Here is a 16,994-nt window from a genome sequence, read left to right on the forward strand (position 1 = left end):
GTTGTTGTAGTGAGGACGAGCCTTTACAGTTACAGCATTTATCAAGAGATGCTGCACTTAAATTTGTTTTGTCTTCTTTAAAGGCTTTGTGATTGGACATAATATGCATTGCTTTCCACACCATGGTGTATGGGACGAAGGGCACAATCAAACAAATGCTTTAAAATCTTTTGAGTAATATGCAGTGGTGCTCGAGTGGCAGACACTTCAACTTCCACTAGATATTATAATCCTAATCCAATATGGCTGCTGCTGTTGGATTGATCGTGGTGTATGATTTTCTGATTCTTTGTATCTGAGGTATTTTTTTAAGGTAGTGAACATTTAGATTTTGTGCAGTGTGTTTTATACTCTTCATTATTCAGTTGTGATCATTTTGAAATTCGTTGATTCAGTTTTCAGACTATGTAAGTAATGAAACTATTAACTACTCTAACCTTGTATTTTAAAGTCTCGATAAATGATGATCGCTGTTGGGACACAATGAAATGCTTCCTACAGTGCAACCCCATGCTACGTTTTATTTAACCCATGCTTAATGTTTATTCTTACCTAGGTTCTTTGAGCAAGAGATTTTTATTTCTTCAGGCCTTTAATTTAATATTAATGTTTACAATATTTATAGGCCTAGTTAGCATATGATAATCAGTAATATTTGAAAATATTTTTCAAAGCGATATGATACTGGTTACATTGGGTTGCCCAACACGTAGGCCTAATATTAGTCTTACTGTTCACAGAAGAAACATAAAATGGTCAGGAACCGGATAAGAAAAGCAGGATGACATGTTGTGTTATTGATATGAGTATTCGCAAAGCCGCAAAAGAAAAGGGTCTGAAGCATCCCACCCTTTCTAGATATGTAAAAAAGCATGCAAACAGAAGTGAAGGCAAAGGGATTGCAGCTCAAGAGGGAGAATTAAAAACATATTATATTAATGTCTTCTAAGATATTCTATGGTCTGATATCAAAAGACTGCAGACAGCACATGAAATTACAAAAATTACTTCAATTTCTTGTCGAAAATCTTAGGATGAGAATAGGATGGCAGGAATTGATTGGTTCCTCAGTTCCATGCGCAGACATACACAACTCCAGAGGGTTGCAGCTTGTTTCGTGCAACTTCAGTCAATAGAAGAAATATAGATCAATTTTTTGACAGTTTGGAATCCGTTATGTCCAAACACCCTGAGTTTGCAGCTGGAATACGAATTTTTAATCTCGATGAGACTGCTAACAAGAGTTCGTTCAGAAACCTCAGAAGATGGTAGCCGAGAAGGGAGTAAAACAAGTCAGTAAAGGGAATAACTGTTACTGCATGTTGCAGCATAACAATTCCACCAATGACGATATCTGAAACTTTGGAACTTGCTACCCTTCCGGATAGATGACAAGTGAGCTTTTCGTCCAAGTTATGAAACATGTTGCGCACAATACTAGGAGTTCCTATTCGACATCATGACAGTCTTCTTTGAATTGAAGTTATTATTGAGCTAGCTAGCAACAATGGAGTGGCAATTGTTACTTTCCTCTGCACTGTACAAACTGCAGCAGTTTATAAATCATTCAGATCATTCTACTATTCAGTATCCAGTGCAAACTTTATCAGTACCCATATGATATTGCTGGAATTGTGAATGCAGCACACCGGAGGGTATTGTCTCCAGGAAATGTGTCCGGTTTCAGAAAGTGTGGAATTTTTTTCATTTTCTCTGTAGTTTTGCAAATGACAGACTATGTCTCAAGAAACTACCAGTACGACTACAGATTGTTCTGACTTGGAGAATGTCCCTGTGCAGCAAAAACAAAAAAACAAAAAAACAAAAAAGCAAACAAAAACAAAACAAGTAATGAGACTTTAACGCAAACGAATAAATGTTCACCAACTGTTCCATCGAACTTGAGCACAGTTTCACCAATAACTCGCATCTAAACGAAGTATTTTACAAGTCAAAAAGAATTCAAGAGATTTTCAAAGGCTGGGAACGGGGATAGGAAACCGAAGTACACTCAACGAAAGGGCAGGAGTATTATTGCAACAAACACACCTGAAAAAATGCTGTCGTTGAAAGGAAGAGAAATTCAAAAACAAAGAAATAAAAAAGACTGTTCACCAGAAAAGAAGATAAAGATGAAGAAAATGACATTCAAATGATTCTAGATGAAGAAAGGTTCATAAAGGAAACTCGAAAGGAGAACCTGTAGAATGGGACTGTGTTCTTATATTATTGGGATAAAAGATGCAAAGCTGAGGAAGGAGAATATATTTTATTTCTTAGAAAATTATGTGAAACCTGAAATTGAAGATCGAGCTTCACTTAATGATAGTCAAATCAAAATTATTCTACCAAAACCAACTTTCTATGGAAAAACAAATAGGGAAAATTGCTATTTGTCCTTTGGCATTGATTTTTCGTTTGTAAACGTGAATTTTCTTTATATTTCCAGTCCTACTTATATTTTGAGTGTAAAGGGGAAAATTTTGTTTTTATAGTGTTACCTTTAGTCTTTACACTACTTGAATTTTTATGCTATTTTGTTTTCAGGTTTATAGCGTTCTTTTTTAATGTTATACAAGGTGGCCCATATTGTATCTACTAATTTCAGTTGACAATTCTGGTGGACTGAACATGTGAATGTGTGGCACGAATACATGCAGAGACAGCTGAAAATCTCGCAATTAGTCATGGAACATTGGCTGGTGCAGTCATGGATAGCAACAGTCAAAGCATTTATCCTGACAGGCTCTGTTACAGGGACGCAATAATGAAGATCGCCAGAACGACACAGTAATCTGAGGTGGGTCTGACAATGGAGAGCCACAGGTAATGTTATGAACCAGAAGTCACCAGATCAGAGGAGAAATTTTGCTTATTGACGTAGCCACTAAGTTTGTTTCATCTCGTATCAGGAGATGCTGGAGCAATATGTGCCAGCATGTTAGCGCAGGTGGTACATCTGTCGTCCTTGTCACGATTCCTTAACTCGTGAACCATCTGGAGTTTGTAGGAATAGAAATTCAAATCCTTAAGCAATCTGTCCAATGAGCCTCGCGATATGTTCAAGGTTCAGGTTGAGCAGCAGGGACTGCACGAACATACTCTGCATAATGTTACCTGTGGCTCTCCCACCTCAGAATACAGGAGCATGGCGATCTTCATTATTGTGTCACTAAGTCCGCTGGCCCTATGTAACAGAATCTGTCAGGATAAATGCTTTCACCACCAACATTCCACAATAGACAAATTGCGAGTTTTTCAGCTGCCTTTGCGTGTATTCGTACCACGCATGTGCATGTTCAGTCCACCAGAATTTCCAACTGAAATTGGTAGATACGATATGGGTCATTTTGTATGTGAATTTATAAAGCTTGTTTCACTGTGCTCCAGGAAGTGTTTCATTGTACCCCATGTTTGGTGCATATTGAAACAAGTGCAGTGCTGTTGTTTTTCATGTATGTTTAGGTTATATTCTCATAGAAATTTGAAACTAATAGTGCTAAATGTATGTGCACAAATCACACTAAATAAATAAATATAGTTACTATGCAAAATATTGATTTACCGGTAGCATTAAAAAAAATAGTAACTCTATTGTGTTTCCTTGTACCCCATGTTCCCCTATATATATATATATATATATATATATATATGTAGTATCAATAATATTTTTCAGTGCATATAAATCCTAGCCATATTTATCATAGTATCTAATTATTTTATTTATAAATGTATCCAGAATTTTTATAGATAAAAGTAGATTGAATTCAACAGAACCTTTAATCAGTGACCTGTCTGATCTTCCTAAGTGTCTATAATATCCCTGAAAAGTTCCAAGACATCACATAAAAAATCATGAGTTCTGAATTTATCAATCATGTCTACAAAATGAATCTTGGAAAATGTATGTAGTAGTAAATGTAATGTATTTTAACTACATTTACGAAGTACTCAAGTCAGTGCTCAGTGTCTTCCTGTCAAGATTCTGAAAAAAGTCCAAAAGTGAACACTTGTGAATTAAAATCTCGTGAATTAAAAAAAGGAAAACTACGAATATATTAATGAGGAAGAACTGCAGCATAATGATCCTCAATATTTTTGACTACTATAAAAATTACTGCAAATTTTATCTAATGTTATTAAAAAGAGGCATAAAGAATGCATTTCATTAGAAAAATATAAAATTCAGATAAAAAAATTAAACTATATGCGATATCTTAAAAAAAGAAACGACTTTCATACAATTATTTACAAATTAAACATTCAAGTATGTGTAGAATGAGGTTCTTAGGAAAATATTTGGAGCTGAGGGATGAAGTTACAGGAGAATGGAGAAAGTTACACAATGCAGAACTGTACGCATTGTATTCTTCACTTGACTTAATTAGAAACATTAAATCCAGACATTTGAGATGGGCAGGGCATGTAGCACATATGGGCGAATCCAGAAATGCATATAGATTGTTAGTTGGAAGGCTGGAGGAAAAAAGACCTTTGCGGAGGCTGAGACATAGATGGGAGGATAATATTAAAATGGATTTGAGGGAGGTGGAATATGAGGATAGAGACTGGATTAATCTTGTACAGGATAGGGACTAATGGCGGGCTTATTTGAGGGCAGCAATGAATCTCCGAGTCTCTTAAAAGCCATAAATAAGTAAGTGTGTGTAGAAAATGCTGCAATTGGTTTCTTAACACACTCGATTATTACAGTAGAACCTTGATTATCTGTTTCCTGATTCACCATCAGGCCAGCCAGTCCCCATGATTCCCCAATTTTTTATCATTTTTTACAGCATGACCAAAATGATCCTGAAGAAAACTATGAAAGTGAGCAGGAGGCAGGAGAATCTACAAAAATCATGCTGAAGCAGAATTCATGCTTTCCAAGTGTCTTGACTGGTTTAAACAGTTACTCAGCTATTACTACTTCGAAGAGTGTGTGACATGGTAGCCAATAAAAGCACGCTGTGTGTTTAAACAAAAAAAATTAATTGACTTTTTCAACAACAACAATAATTTTACATACTGTACATGTGTTTTTTTGTAGTAACGTATCCTATAGATTTTATTGTACTAGATTTTTAAAACACACTTTTTTTAAATTTAGAATTTGGAAAAAAGTTATTTTTTGTGAATGCAGTGTGTTTAAACAAAAAAAATTAACTGACTTTTTCAAACAAAATAATTTTACATACATATGTTTTTTGTAGTACATACTGTACTGTAAATTATATTGTCGATTTTTTTTCACTGACAGTTAATCAAGGTTCTACTGTACTGAATTTCCACTACTGGAGTAGAAATTATATTTGTGTGTTAAAACATAAAAAAAAAACTCTCTTGATATGATCCTAGAACATATATACCCAGATTGCTTGGCGTTATAGGCTTTGACGGTAGCAACTTTTGTCAGGTTTACTATACTGCCATCTAGTTGTTACATAACTCCCATTTGAATTGCATTAGCAACTGTACTGTCATCTCTTGTTCATTTACGGCGGACGGGTGGTGATCCTGGTGGTTCTCTTCAAAGTGCAACCGATTTTAACATAGGAATGAGCAATCTATATGTGATGTGAGATATGATGAAATAAAAAGTAAAGTTCTAAAAGCATGATCTGAAATAATTTTTCCTATCTTAAACTATTCTTGTAATTTTTCAATACAACATAGTATTTTTCCAGAAAGACTCAAATACTCAATAGTATAATTAATGTACAAGAAGAAAGTAAATCTACTATTTCTAGTAATTATTAACAATATTTTCAAACTTGTTTGAGAAAATTATTTATAACAGTTTTTATCATTATTTGAAATCGAATAATACATTGGTTTTTAGGGTAGTTTGTAATTAGAGAACAAAAATCGACAGAGAATGCAGCTTTTAGATTGGTGGATAAATGACTAAACTCTCTAAATTCGAAATTACACATTGGAGGAATTTTTTTTGTGACTCAGCTATAGCAGTGGTTTCCAGACTTTTTGAAGGTGCTGCCTACTTTTGTTTGTGACCTTTCACTACTATACTAGTACTTATCCCCATTCGAAAAATACGAATCCTTGTAAAATCGAAAACAATGGCAATTTTACACAATGCTGGTGGATACCATGCAAAGAACGACCGAAATAGAAGTATATTATGGTGCAGCAATGACTTGAATATTACGTAAACATCATTTCTACCAAACTATTACTGCTGTAGTGCTGGGGTAATAGTTCAATACAAATTGAAAATTATGCTTTTGTTGTCTGTTACCCAATGGATTTACAAAGAAACTTGGTTTCTGTTCGACATCACTTGACGAAAAGAAATTTGATTCATTCCAAAGTATTATATATAATATGACAAATACTGAGTTTTGCTTTCAGAAGGAGCAACAGAGTTTGCACAGTTTCCAACAACTTCAGTGTTTTCCGGAAGAAACTCAAACAATTGCTAGTCACAGATGGATACTGAATCTATTCCTGAAATAAAAAGACAAAAAATAGCATGTAGGAAAGCTCATTGAAATATATACTTACTGATGTGGAATGTTCAAACTGGACTTTTTTCACACACCGTCGACCAGATTTGGGTAAAAATCAGGAATACCTCGAGCTTGCCCCCCCCCCCCCCAAAAAAAAAAACTTAATTTTTTTTAACATTTGCAAACTCGTATTTATTCACAATAAGTTTCTCTTCTATGATTGTCATCAAAACAAAAGCGAAAAAAAATTCCCTTGAACTTGAAAATGTCACTGTGTCTGTATTGAGATTTAAGAAGCTGACACAGTTATCACAGTAATTGTTTTTTACTTTATAAATACTGGAACTTTTCATATTTATCTTATGTTTCTACTTTTCTTAATTTGTAAATCACTCGCAACCCACACTTTGGAAACCATTGAGCTACAGCATTTGACTGTGTATATCACAATATATTGACAAAAAATGTAAGTTTTATGTTATTAACGTAAATGGGACTGCAGACATAAAGTATGTTGGTTTGGAATTGGAAGGAACACGTGGAATATTATACTGTCACTGCCCATTATGCATTATGAACACTCTTGGCATACCAGGACTTTGCATTCTTTAATTCTATAATGAAATATTAATTAGATTCTGGATCAACTCATCTGATGCTAAACGTAATTTTGTTTTACAAAAGAAAGCCATAAGAATAATGGAAGATGTGTATAAAGGACATTATGTATAATATTAATCTTACTTTGTGAGTATGGTACATTCTTTCCCTGATGACGTTTTATTTAAAAACGAAGATACATTTACTACCTACCACATCTCCTTCTACACTGTTATAAAGGAGTTCACATTCTCGAAAGCTCTGAAGGGCCAAGAGAAAGGTTTAGAACATACTCATACCTTCCACTCAAGTGATGAGTTATTTACGCTTTTAAACTGAAATAACTGTTTTACTTCTTCTCCATCTCAAAGCTACAATGCTGAGAAAAAAAGAGTAAGTTTATCTGAAAATAGACTTGTCATTCTGTGATGTGGCATTTTAATTTTCAGTTCACTGTCCAGCTGAAATAGTGAAGAGTGATCGGGGAATATTTTCTTGGGAGCCCGTGCCTCATGGAACAGCATCGAAGCTGCCATGTCCGTACGGGATGAATACGAATTACACAGAGCATGTGGCACCTTCATCTACACCAGCAAACCAATTACCGGTATACGGTTTTGAGGGAGGAAATCCATCCTATGCATTGATTTCCAGTCCAGAATTGAGGGTAAGTTACTCAGACAGTTGAGTGAATTACAACAGTTCTGTAGTTTAATTTTTATTCAATAATAACGTTTACAAATTCACAGGCCATAACGAACAGCGATGACATGACTAGTAGGAACATATTGAAGTGAAATCCTTAGTTGTAGCATAGTGATATTCCTATGGAAGCAACAGAAGCAGGGAAGAAAATGCATTAATTAACAAGATACTTTATTTATTTTATCTCTACTTATTGAATATATTAGCAACAAATTATTATTTTCGTATGACCATTCACCAGTGACATCTGTTGGTGAAACTTTGAACTGCAATGTTCTCTGATGACGTGGTTGGAACTGTGATCATACTGGCACCACCTTCCAGTTTCCAGTGACTTATAGTATTTTTTTTTCACTGTGTATCAACATAATGCGCGTGTTTTCACAGATATTTTGAAATTTGATTTGATTTTTATTAATGCAGTGGTAAGAATTACATTGTTACTACACAAGTGAAGCACAGTATCAAGGATGGTATATTGCATTACAAACTTAATACTAGGTAACAGCCCCTGCCCCTGTTGGTAGTACATGCAATTCATCCCTTCTCGTCCACACCTGTGGAGTAACGGCTAGCGCATCTGGCCGCGAAACAGGGTGGCCCAGGTTGATTCCCAGTCGGGGCAAGTTACCTGGTTGAGGTTTTTTCCGGGGTTTTACCTCAACCCAATATGAGGAAATGCTGGGTAACTTTCGGTGCTGGACCCCGGACTCATTTCACCGGCATTATCACCTTCATCTCATTCAGATGCTAAATAATCTAAGATGTTGATAAACTTCGTAAAGTAACCTAATAAAATAAAAAAATTCATCCCGTCTCCAGATGTGTGCAACAGTCCCAGCCAGTCTCCTCATCCTTGACCTCAAGATTGACTATCTAGGACATAAAACCAGCAATGGCAGTATCAAGAAGAGAAAGTTAATTTTTAAAACTTTAAATTTAGATATTCACTTGTGCAAAATGTCAATAAAATATTATTTACCTCTTTTTTTTTTTTTTTTTTAATTGTTCCATGTCAATACTATATGTCAATAAAATATTATTTATCCCTTTTTTATTGTTCCATGTTAAGTTCTTCCGTATTCTGTGGAAGTTTATTGTATACATTTCTGCCAATGTGTGATATGCTGTTAAGATTTCTGATAAATCTGTGGTACCGGTAATTCAAATATATATTTCGGAATGTTCTGATACCATACTCTTGATGGCTTCAATTTGTTTTGAAGGAATCTATATTTTGATGAATGAAGCACACTATTTCTAAAATATACTATGCAGGGCACAGATAAAATGTTAAATATTCTGAAAATGTTTATACTTTGGATCCCAGTAGGGACTTGTATAATAATTTCAAATATTGTTTTCTGCGATTTGAATATTTGCGTCGATTTTGCTGAAAATCCCCAAGTAATATTGATATACGATGATATTGAATGAACATAGCCAAAGTGGACTGATTTTAAAAAAGTCCATGGGTGATAATTTCGCTAGGACTTAAAAGCATAACGCAAGCAACTCAGTTTCTCAGTTTGATATTGTATATGCGTTTCTTAAGTCAGATTGGAATCTTTTCAGTCAAACGCCTAAAAATTTAGTGCATTGTATTTCCTTAATCATAATATTATTAATAACTAAATTTGATTAAATTACATGTAGACGGTTTTAATTACAGTAAATTTAAGTTTATTGTTTACTAGCCACTGTTCTGATTTTGTTGACATTCCATTAATTTTTATTTGCAAGTCTTCTTTCCTAATGTCATTCAGTATTCTGCAAATAAGAGAACTTTTCCTTCATTTATCATTTATATAAGATAGGACATTGCATGGCTCGTCTGCTGCCCTGATATCTAACCAAGGACAATGCAGTCTGCGTAGAGATGCACTGCATTTTCAGTGGCCACCAGATAACGTCTTCAAGTAGCAAACAGGGATAACCAAAATCAGGTATCGTGTGTGAAACAGAATGCGAAAAATGTTACAGTTAAAACGTTTATAGTCATTGTGATTTAGTAAATTTTACCTTTCAGTATAGTCGCCACATTTTTATCGATTCAAATATCCACAAACAACCCTTCACAAAGCTGAATTAGTTGGAAAATTTTCTTTATTACTTAAGAGGAAATTTATTAAAGAGTAGAATTATGTACTGACTTGTTAAGGTCAAAATTTGTAATTTTTTTTGAATAGTCTACTCAATTGTCTAGGCTTTGCTCCAACTGCTATTCTAATTACTCTTTTTTATAGTAAGAATATATTTTTACTGCCTGCAGAATTTCTCCAAAATATTATTCTGTAGGACAGGGGTCGTCAGCACAGAGCACGCTGGGGCTAGCCTCTCTTACGCACTATAGTGCTCTCGTAGCTGCTAGCGGGTATGCTCTCTATCTCTCCCTGTTGCACGACAGTGCACATGGGATGGCACCGCGTACCCATTGCACATTTCAGCGAGTGCTGACGACCACTGCTGTAGGCCATGCTGGTAATATAATGAAAATGAGCAAAATATATTGAACAATGAATAATAAAATATATTGTCTTAAGATACTACTGTTTAGAAATTGCTGTAACAATCTAATCACGAAGCATGCTGAGCTAAGTTTGGGAGTTATTTCTTTAATATGATTTTTCTAGTTATGTAAGTATTATTAATATGCAAACCAAGAAATTTGGTTGTTAATGTTTCCAGTAGGGGTATATTGTTGATAAGAGTGTGTATATTTTCAGATGTTAAATTTGAAGTGGTTTTAAATTGAATTATATTAATTTCATTAGTGTTTAGTGCTACTTTATTGGTTATGAACCAATAATAAATTTTAATGAGAATTATTTCTGTTTTATACTGTATTTGAATGTGGCAGAATTGTTGTCTGTAATTATGATACTTATGTCATGCACAAATAGTATAAGCTAACCTGTTTCTTTTATTAAGGGCCTATCATCGTTTATAAAAATTAGAGGCCCTGATATAGATTCTTACAGGACTCTGTATGAACATTTCCCCATGTTGAAGTAGATTTAAAGGAGTTACTGAATGTATTGATTTAAAATTTTTGTTTTCTGTTTAGGAGATATGATTTAAATCATTGAAATTCTATCCCATGAATTCCGTAGTATTCTAATTTCTGTAGTAGAATTTTATTATTAATGCAATCAAAAGCTTTGGAAAGATCACAGAATACCCCTCCTACTTGTAATTTTTTATTAATTGCTTCCAGAACTTTGTCAGTTAAATTAAATGCCGCTTGCTCAGTTGATTTATTCTTCCTGAATTCAAATTTTTCTGGGATGTGAATGTTGTACCTATCAAGATGATTATATATCCTCTTATATGGAACTTTTTTCGAAAACCTTTGGGAAGACTGGTAGAAGGGATATATATATGCCTGTAGTTTTCTATCTTTTTCTTTGAATAAAGGAATAACAACTGAATATTTCAATCTCTCTGGAAATACATCGTTAAACATTGAAAAGTTACATAAATAAGATAGGGACTTGGCTATTATTTGTGAACTGGCTTTTAATACTTTACTGGTAATTTAATCGTACTGGGAGGAATTTTTAGACTTAATTGTAATTTTTTTCTTGGATATGTTGAGAAAATTTGAATAATTGAGGAAGTTTTAGGAACACACACTTTAAAAAATCGATATCATTATTATTAATATTATTATGCTAATCACATCAAAGCAGTTCCCTTTCAGGAGCATTGCATTAACCCTAGAATGCTATCGTCATTGAGTAGTACTATATTGCTATTGATACATAAAAATGACGTAATATGCGTAAAGAGTGTTTTTGGGATCTATATTCGTTTTGGAATTTCTTTCTTTCTTACTTCGTAATTTTATTTGTTTAGGTCTCTTTTTGTTCCTAATTTTTGTTTTCATGGAAATAAACTTACTTTAAATATAAAATCATATTAACTACAAGAAAGTATTTGTGAATATAATTCTTATTTCGTTTATTTAGTTTTATTTGTTTTTTGTTTCTAATTTCTGCTTATATCAAAATAAATTCACAGGAAACAAAGAACCGTATAAATCTAACTACAAGAAAATATTTCCTTTTTTCTCTTCTCTTTTCTCTTCTCTTCTCTTCTCTTCTCTTCTCTTCTCTTCTCTTCTCTTCTCTTCTCTTCTCTTCTCTTCTCTTCTCTTCTCTTCTCTTCTCTTCTCTTCTCTTCTCTTCTCTTCTCTTCTCTTCTCTTCTCTTCTCTTCTCTTCTCTTCTCTTCTCTTCTCTTCTCTTCTCTTCTCTTCTCTTCTCTTCTCTTCTCTTCTCTTCTCTTCTCTTCTCTTCTCTTCTCTTCTCTTCTCTTCTCTTCTCTTCTCTTCTCTTCTCTTCTCTTCTCTTCTCTTCTCTTCTCTTCTCTTCTCTTCTCTTCTCTTCTCTTCTCTTCTCTTCTCTTCTCTTCTCTTCTCTTCTCTTCTCTTCTCTTCTCTTCTCTTCTCTTCTCTTCTCTTCTCTTCTCTTCTCTTCTCTTCTCTTCTCTTCTCTTCTCTTCTCTTCTCTTCTCTTCTCTTCTCTTCTCTTCTCTTCTCTTCTCTTCTCTTCTCTTCTCTTCTCTTCTCTTCTCTTCTCTTCTCTTCTCTTCTCTTCTCTCATCTCTTCTCTCATCTCTTCTCTTCTCTCTTCTCTTGTCTCTTTTCTTCTCTCTCTCTTCTCTCGTCTCTTCTCTTCTCTCTTCTCTTCTCTCGTCTCTTCTCTTCTCTTCTCTTCTCTTGTCTCTTCTCTTCTCTTCTCTCTTTTCTTCTCTCTTCTCTTCTCTTCTCTTCTCTTCTCTTCTCTTCTCTTCTCTTCTCTTCTCTTCTCTTCTCTCTTCTCTTCTCTCCTCTCTTCTCTCTTCTCTTCTCTTCTCTTGTCTCTTTTCTCCTCTCTCCTCTTCTCTCCTCTCTCCTCTTCTCTCTTCTCTCCTCTCCTCTCCTCTCCTTCAGTAGTGAAATACATGGTGAGTTTCCCATTTCCTGTTTTCTTGCTTCTTTTTCTTCTTTCTCCATATGCTTGTTTTCTACTATTATTCTCAATCTTTCCTACTGTATCTTCCATTAATTTTTCCTCCTTGAGCTGTAATTTCATCCCAGTATGCATTTTGGATCCTTGTCACTGTCTCAAGCTTCGTAAATTGATACCCAAGTGTATTAACTCTCTACTATGTGCATGGCCTGTTTTTTTCTTTTTTTTTTTTTTAAGCGATAAACGTGAAATGTAACTGAGAGATGCAGCACAATTTATCACAAATGTGACTAATTTATGGCTGTAATTTTGTCGTGAATTTTTGCGAAAATTTACCGTTTCTGCGAAAATCTTAATTTTTACGATAAAAATCTTCATATTCAATATTATAAAATAAATTACCTTTGTAATGTGTTTATATATTGCTTTTATATTAAATAAAATAAAATGAAAAATAAATTTAAAGTAATTAACATTTATAGTCTAGAATGTGGTAAAATAAATGCAAAAGGAGAGAAAAGCCCTTGGTTAAAAGTACCGTGCGCCACCTTTCACTTTATAAACAACAGGGTTAATAATTCTGAAACAAGCAGACGAGATGCTAATTGTCACCAGTTTTTTCCATGTGAACTGCCGGAAGATGCTATCATGCGGCTTGGATCTGATAAGGATAACACAGAAGGAATTCATAGGAAGCGAACTTGATGCATGCTCTGTAAATCATATTAATGTAAGGTGGATGGATGTACTGTGCCATAAATTTTCTGCACACTACATCCCTTCATAATCCATGGTTCGCATCCTAATTGGGTAGTTTGTGTTGTGTAACAGTGCAGTAATGTTGTTGACATGTACCACTACACAAGATATATCGAAATGATAGATATGCTGCTTGCACATGGCAACGGCAGAGCTGCTGTCAGTCTCTGCACTGCCGACGTATGCTCTGCAATCAAGTAGGAGGTCAACATTTTGAACACCTTTTGTAATATAGTGTATGGTGTGATGCTCTTTTTGGGTTTCTTAATGAAATGGGAACACACACCCATCACCATATCTGAATCATTTTCAAACTACGATGCCGCACAGCACCCAAACCATGAATTTTCGGATATGTGTTTTCTCTTGAAAAATGATGTTTACCATCCCGCCCAACTACTAAGCATTGTCGGTGTTGTTTTTATATATAAGGACTGGTGGGCTACAGCCCTACCTAATAGTAAGCCATTCCTGAATGATGCGCCTTTGTATCGAATATATTATTTATTTCTGTTGTCTTCGTCTTCAGCAAAACACCGATAAATACTTTTGTCAAGCTATACATAGCAGCACATGACGCTGGCTGGTGGGGTGGACTGCAGGCAATGCAGACCATACAGCTGCATGCTGCAATAGCGATTTCACATTTTTGTGTTCTTTTCATTGTGTCAAGAAAAATATTTTTCAGTGAATGTGCTGTCATATTATTGTGTGTTTTAAGACTGTGCAATGTGCTTATTTAAACTGACTCAGTTTTAAGACATTCCCGACTTTATACAAATCTGGCTTTCAGGTAGTAGCTCCCTGTAAAGCAGGTTTAAATAATTTCAAGGAAAAATTGTGACAGTGTCGTGTATAGTTCCTGGGGTAGCTCAGTCGGTAGAGCGTTCGCGCGCTAAGTGAAGGGTCCCAGGATCGATACCTGGCTCCAGAACAATTTTTCCTTGAAATTATTCATTCCCAACTTTGTTATTTCTCAAGCAGAAATCAAGCTTACTCTAGGAAATTTAATTCTTCTATTTATTATAAACATAAATGGTTGTGTGGCTGTCCTGAAAAAATGCGCTATTTTGCTTTCCGTGTTCATTGTTCGGAGGTGATGTGACTTGGACAAAAGCAAAACATTTAGCCAAGAAAGTTGAAAAACACGAAGATTCTGCAAAACATAATAAGTAGGGTCTGTGTCATTGATTTGGCTATGTTAGAGAAAGTAAACATCGCAAATCAGCTAAGTGACGTTTACAGACAGCAAACAAAGAAACATAATGAGAAAATGAGACAAAAATAAATCGAGAAATTCTCTTAAAATTATAGACTGTATGAAGTTTTATGGGAAATTTGAACTTTCATTATGTGGCCATGACAAAACCTTATAGTCATCGATTCTTGGCATGTTTCGAGGATTATTGGAATTTGCTAGAAAGTTAAGTGAATCTCTCGAAAATCATTTTTTGAACTCAAAAGTGTTTACAGGAACTTCCAAGACAATCCAGAATGAACTTCTTGACTGTATTCTGAAGGTTGTCGTGATGAAATGCCTGCTAAAATACAACAATCTTCTTTGAGATCATAAATAACATTTTAGAGCAATTAAATTCAAGATTTAATAATAATTTTAAGTGTTTGGAGCTGACTAATTCTCATGAACACAACAATGTATCATTTCCTTCGATTCACTACTTCAGAATTATGGAAGGCATTTTGATGTGACGGCTTTTCATTCTGAACTTTCTGTTATATACGATACAACAGAAGGTATGGATAAAAGCGTCGTAGGTCAGTGATCTGTTAAACTGCATTAAAAGACAGAAATTGGATATGCATACTCACAAGTTCTAAAATTTGGGAACTCGTGTTAATGATTTCTGTGACGAATTCTTCTGTAGAATATAGATTTTCAGCTGTCAAGAAAGTTAAAACGTATTTGATTAACTCCACAAAGCAAGAGAAGATGTATAACCTGGATATTTTGTCCATTGAGAAGGTATTCATTAAAGAACTAACTTCCAGAACCCAGTTTTATGACGCTGTTATTGATGACTTTTCTAAAAAAGAGAGATATTTCATTTTGCATTACAAGAGGTACATTTTTTATTTATCATTAACATCAACAACATCATCATCGTTGTCACCACCACCATCATCATCATCATCATTATCCAAGCATGTTTTAGGCCTGTTATGATCTCTATGCATCTTTTACGAGGCTTTCCTAGAGATCTTTTCTTTAGTGATTTGTATTTCAGCATTTGGTTTGGCAATTGGAAAGCATGTGTCTTATCAACAAGTTGTTTCCATTGTTGTCTGTAATTGTTTTCGGTTCATTTTATAGTAATTTCAATTTTAGGGGTCTAATATTTTACTGTATGCTGCTTCCACAAAATTAAATATTACAACATGCCACTGAAACTTCCCCACATATATTTATAAGGTGAAAGTAATATAAGTGCGAAAATTCAATTTGGTGGTAAATGGTAAATTACATTAAAACAAGTAAAATTGATATCTTACAATTTGTGATTAACCCCACTGTTAATGAAATAATTAAGACCAAAATTTGTGCAATGTGGCAACAGTGCACAAGACTCACTCGACTCTTGTGACAGTGACCTAAGCATGCTGACCTGAGATGTAAACAAACGACGCTCATGTTACTTTCGCAAATGTGATAATGTTAAATGAAACGAAACACTGTATGTAAAAAAAAAAAAAGTTCTTTCAGTGATATGTAAACTCTTTCAAGCTAAATGTTTGTTGTTGGTCGGTCGGTCAGTCAGTCAGTCAGTCAGTCAGTCAGTCAGTCAGTTGGTTGCATGCTAATGCTCAGCTTCTTCGAGAACGTCCATTTGCCATTTTGCATCCCAGTAGCATGAAGTTATATCTTCATTTTGAAATGCAGTGCACTGTATTGTATTGTACTTATTTATTCCCTGTACAATGTATTACAGATTATATGTTCGTCATCAGGTACTCACACAAACATAAACACACCCACACACAAAATAAGATTTATAATATGAATTTAATTTTAATTTTAAAATACTTAGGTTTTTCAAAGAAATAGTAGAACTGCCAGAAGATACAATAAATAACAATATACATAATGTAGCACACAATCTGGTTAAGTGCAGAGCACACATTTTGGAGAATCGAGGGAATGTCCATTTTTAGCGATGTTATGGTATATAGAACATTCTCTAGTTGGCAACTGGGACTACAGAACTGTCCAATCACAAAGAGTTTAAAGTGAAAATGTCCTATAAGGTAACATTAAATATTTGTTGTACTGGCTAAAAGCCAGGAATATTCATAATGCTGTTTTGTGATATTCCCTTCAATGCTGAGAAGGTAAGGGATCTTGTCCTGTGCACAGCATTAAGTTTGCTCATGGCCCATTAGTAATCAGTCTCTTATCTTTCGGTATACAGCTACACTGTTTGGTTCACTTGCATCCGATATTTGTTCTGAATTTAAATATTTTGTTATTTATACTAGTACGTATCATA

General features: G+C 34.4%; 1 protein-coding gene across 1 annotated transcript in view; it reads left to right on the forward strand.

Moving 5' to 3' along the window:
• LOC138708216 (uncharacterized) overlaps positions 1–16,994 on the forward strand; it is a 429,355-nt gene that overhangs the window by 359,716 nt on the left and 52,645 nt on the right. Inside the window, exon 14 of the mRNA XM_069838546.1 lies at positions 7,520–7,737. Within this exon, the coding sequence (XP_069694647.1) occupies positions 7,520–7,737 (218 nt within the window). The remainder of the gene's footprint in view (positions 1–7,519; positions 7,738–16,994) is intronic.

The sequence above is a fragment of the Periplaneta americana genome, chromosome 10 (genome assembly GCF_040183065.1).
Source record: "Periplaneta americana isolate PAMFEO1 chromosome 10, P.americana_PAMFEO1_priV1, whole genome shotgun sequence".
Lineage (NCBI taxonomy): Eukaryota > Metazoa > Arthropoda > Insecta > Blattodea > Blattidae > Periplaneta > Periplaneta americana.